We start from the raw sequence: 4,809 nt of genomic DNA, 5'->3' as shown, positions 1-4,809 counted from the left end.
TGTGTGTGTGTGTGTGTGTGTGTGTGTGTGTGTGTGTGTGTGCTGGGGTTTACAGGGGTATGTGCACACGTTTAACAAACCCAAAAATCCTCGTTCCGTTTAAAAGGGAGCATTTTTTTTCCTGAAAGAAAAAAATGTTTGGCTAAAGGTCAAAGTCAGTGATGTGCGTCTGCAGAAGAAAACGCCTCTGCAGGAACAAACAAACAAAAAAGAGCACGTTATTAAAAAAACATGGCGCGTTTCCAGGAGAGAAAGGTGACCTGCATAAACAATCAGCATTTAGTCACGGATACGCTCAGAGACAATCCTGCATATTTGCACAGATTGAGCTTCCAAATAGTTTGTCATAGCTTTACAGCTGTTTGCTGCAGACTGATTGCTTCTCTTGCACTGAGATCGTGCTCAATCTTGAGGACTAAAGGTTTTGGGCAATTTGGGTGCTTTTAAATGATGATCATCTGGCTCACATTTTCTGCACTGCGCACTTTTTCCATCCATTTGGTGCACATTTTGCAATCCTCTCGAATGGGTAACATTCCAAACAGGCTAAATAACTGTTGCTGCTTTCATTTCAAGTTGAATACATATCCTTCAAACTTTACTGAGCCTTTTAGGACTTATCGATCATAAGCTTAAATATTTAAACATGAGCTCTTATTTTTAAATTAACTCATTAATTTGTTTCATATGCAGTTTTCTTTTGTGCGCATGTGCAAGGTATAGTTTTCCCTCTGCAGTCTAAATGGCTAATTTTCATTAAAGCTGATGAGCAAATACCTTTCCTGATACTTGCATGTATTAAAAAAAGAACATGYACACGTGACAAATGGGCGTTGTGACTAACACGCTCTCGTGTCCAGAGATTTCTATCCTGCAACAACAATCCTCAACATTTCCTTCATAATTATGGGGACAGATGGGATGTGGAATGGCCACACGGACACCACTGAGTTTTTTTTAAAATATTTATTCATCTCACACAGAACGACGCACAAATTACATATCAGTCTCAAGAGAAAACAGCACCTTTCAGGCACGTTTGAGAGGAGTATTTGCTGCCCTTGCCTTTGAAAATGAGTCTGAACTGCACAAGCGAGCGCGCGCGCGCACGCACACACACACATTCACAGGCTGAGGGACGAGCTCACAGGCTGGAGTCGCACAAATCAAAGGAGAAAACACAGAAAGCAGCGGTAAAAGGATTTGCAGCAGAGATTTAAAACTTGATCGGACGCATGCCATCATTGTCAGTGATGGCGCTTTGCTTTTATTTTACAACAAGCCGTTTTGGGTTTGAAGCATTCCAGTTATTTATTCGACTGTTTGTGCAGATGCGACACATTTTGAGATGTTTCAACAGTTCCTGAATGGCAAAAGGAAAAGCTGAAGCCGAACTGACGCTGATGTTTCTGCTTTGAAGCACGACTGATTAAAAAAATAAAAAAGGTATGAAATCAGCTTAAAACAGATTCTGGAAATAAATTCAGCAAAGTTGACTTTTTATTTTTTATTTTTTTCCACACTGAATGAGAACCAAATATAGTTGTTTTCGCCTTGCAGTCTCGTATCACAGGATCTGTTCAGAAGTGAAGTAAAAAGAGTGTTTGTGTTCCTTCACTTCACTCCGGCTTTATTCCCATTGAAAGAGTGCCCTCAAGCAACTAAAGTCCTCCTACATCTGTCACGGACAAACCAAACGATCTGAGCTTGTATTTTATTATATTTTTCTCAACACAAAATGAAATGTTATACTGATTATAAGGAATCCAACCATATACTGAAAATAGCTATCAACACAAAAATATAAAATGAAAAAAAAACATATCAAGAAATATTTTATCTGTGCTTTATTGTCATTAAATAATTATTATAACAATAAAAATGCTCTTGTCGTGTTTTTATATTGGATTWGCACATTTAATATTTAAGAAAATTATCTTAGCAATTTAAAAATATTATTTACAGCTGCAGAACTGCAACATGTCAACATGTAAAATATATTTAAGTAAAGCCGATTAAAAGTCCTAATGATACAGTTTGAGAGAAAATAATAAAAAGTCCACATAAAAAGCTATGTCACTGTTTATAAAATAAATTAAATGTAGTGAAGTTTTAGATTTACATAATCTTCTGACCCACGCGCAGATTCAGACTGAGAGGAGTGGATTTCAAAGACACTAAAGCACAATAAAAAATAAAATGAAATGCAGATTTTGGTTTAACAACTTTTCAAACAATTAGCCATTTATTTACAAGACATTTTTTTTGTTTCAGATAGAAAAAAAACATTTTTTTTCTTTTTTTCCAACTTGCATTTCAATCCTAAATGCGAACAAATTCCACCGCATTTGATTTATTTATTTAAAGAAAGAAGCCCGCTAATCAGTAAGGTCGTTAAAGCTGGTATTTAAACATAAGGATGATACATAATGCTTTGCTCAATAAAAATCAGTATTACCAAATACTACAGTAACCAAAGGCAATGAGTTGGTTATATTTTATATGTAGAAAAATATAAACAATCAGGATGAAGGCCCAGGTGAGGCGGCTGTAGCCGACCTATTCAACCGAATTCACCCCTCARTGATCAAAACACGTGTTTTAACGTCTGATCTGCATATTTTCAACACTTGTGTAAATTAATTTTGTTGTTTTGCTGTATTTGTCACATTCTTATTGTCATTTAAAAGCTACACAGTCAACTGTAGCTTACCTCGGTGAAAAAGCAAACAAAAAGCAAAAAAAAAAAACAAAAACAGAGGCAAAATAAAATCACCCTAAAACCATACTCCCCATGTCCTGGACCTTCACAGAGCTCCCACCTGCTGGGTGTAAAGAAAACCACCACCATGGTTAATACGATTAATAAAAACATCTGAAGTTRTGTCTTAAAATGTTCCCAAGCAAAGAGAGAGAGAGTGTTGTGAAATAAATCCAGTCGCGCCGCAGCACCAACAGCAGCCAATCCTTTTGTTCGTCCCGCTGGTTGGAGCGGTGCGCGGTCACTAGGTGGCGCCCGCGCTCCACCGCAGAGCCCTCACCTCCTCCAACTTGACCGCGCTGACGTCACAGCAGTCTGGAGCATCAAGGCCACTTCCACGCCGCTATTGGTCTGAAGCTCACATGACATGTCTCCGAGCATCCCATAATTATGTTCCTGATATTTCCCTTTTGCACCCCCCTCCAAAAGATGTCAGCATCCTACTGTCCCGATCCTCCCGCTGAAAGCCCGCAGATCAGCGCGGCGGGGAAGTGATTTCCTCCCGCTGTTTGTTTCAAATGCAAGTATGACATGTCCGAATAACATATCGCCCGGCAACTTCCTGATGGATTCCTTGATGGGAGGATCATCTTCCTTCAGGGCTGAGGGCTACTCCAGCAGCCCAGGAATGTACATCCACTCAGCTGCGGAGTGCGGATATTCAGTGATGAGAAACATTGGGAAGGTTGGACCATCTTCTTCTTCTTCTTCTTCCCTCTCCAAACGAGACGAGCTTCCTGCGGGCAGCGTCTCGCTCAGCGGCTTCCAGGATGCGCCCTACCTGTCAGCACAGCTGGCCACATGGACCCCGGGCTCCAAAAGCTGCAGGGACGAGCAACCTGTTGCGCAGTGTTTACAGCCCTGCTCGTTTCCAGCGGGCAGCGTCAAAGAGGAGGCGTTTTGTTGCCTCTACCCAGATGACAGCAATAATAAGGGGAAGCAGACAACAGAGTCAGCCACCTACATCCGGCTCGGAGACAATAGCTGCCGGCCTGAGCCCACGGCCGCCGCCGCCTCCTCCTCCTCCTCATCCAGCGGCTACTTCCAGGTGTACAGCGGGGGAAGGCCGCAGCASGACGAGCAGCAGTTCCCCCCCGGCTTCTCCCTCACCCACCTGGCGTCATCGGGCGAGTCAGCGGCGGAGTCGGCAGGAAGCTGCAGAAAACCTGCGCAGGGGACAGCGAGAGAGGTTGCCAAAACAGATGAGAGTGAGAGCAGGAAGGAGGAGAAGGCCAAGAGTGACAGCTGCTCTGATAACTCGGACGGGGAATTAAAAGGTAGAAAATGACCCCCCCATCCACCTTCTTCCTCCTTCATCCCCCCCTCCCTATGCACACGTGCACGCATATTCTCACGCATCATACCTTTGTGAAAATGCACCACCAAAACGTGTTCACTGAAGCCTCAACAAACTAGCCCCACGTGCGCATGGATACGTTTGGCGCACACATGCATGATGCGTTTCTGTCAGCAGCCATACGGGCCTGCAACAGGGCTCRGATGGTGCTCGTGGATTTTACACCTTTCTAGTAATGTGAGCACGTGAGGTGGGCAGTTATCATTGTAATGGACACTCGTGTACACACACACACACAAACGGGGGCGCGCACCAAAACGCGCAAGTACATTTAATAGAAAACAAATCGAACACGCATTTCTATAATTGGATATTTATGAAGGAACCGTTTTACCAACATTTRTCTCAGAGCTGTTTAACATTTTAATATAACGTCCTGACCTATTAGGAAACATTGTTCAGAGTTATTTTGTGTATTATTCAACTAATTAACATTTTTCCTTTTGATGCTACACGTCACCCTGACTTTAGGCGTGTTCCAACGGTTTACTGAAATATATATCCTCATTTTTTCTGGGTTTGAAAAGAACACCAGGTTCTTAAATTAATTTTAGTTTTATTATATGGCTACTAATTAACTTTTGCAAGTGTTGCGATGAAGGCATTGCAAAAACAGACAAACACAACAATTATAAACAGTTCTATTGTAAAAAATACATTTACCAAAAAAACTTGTAACAAAATAGTCTTT

General features: G+C 41.8%; 1 protein-coding gene across 2 annotated transcripts in view; it reads left to right on the top strand.

Moving 5' to 3' along the window:
- Positions 1–762: 762 nt before the first annotated feature.
- Positions 763–4,809, top strand: part of LOC106524552 (homeobox protein Hox-C10a) — a 61,305-nt gene continuing 57,258 nt past the window's right edge. For both annotated transcript variants that reach the window (XM_014018408.1, XM_014018400.1), the window contains exon 1: positions 763–4,038. In XM_014018408.1, coding sequence (XP_013873862.1) covers positions 3,288–4,038 — 751 coding nt within the window. In that variant the 5' untranslated portion in view covers positions 763–3,287. The remainder of the gene's footprint in view (positions 4,039–4,809) is intronic.

The sequence above is a fragment of the Austrofundulus limnaeus genome, unplaced genomic scaffold (genome assembly GCF_001266775.1).
Source record: "Austrofundulus limnaeus strain Quisiro unplaced genomic scaffold, Austrofundulus_limnaeus-1.0 Scaffold3, whole genome shotgun sequence".
Taxonomy (NCBI): Eukaryota; Metazoa; Chordata; class Actinopteri; order Cyprinodontiformes; family Rivulidae; genus Austrofundulus; species Austrofundulus limnaeus.
The sequence above is the reverse complement of the archived record's forward strand: the minus strand, read 5'-3'. Positions and strand labels throughout refer to the sequence as shown.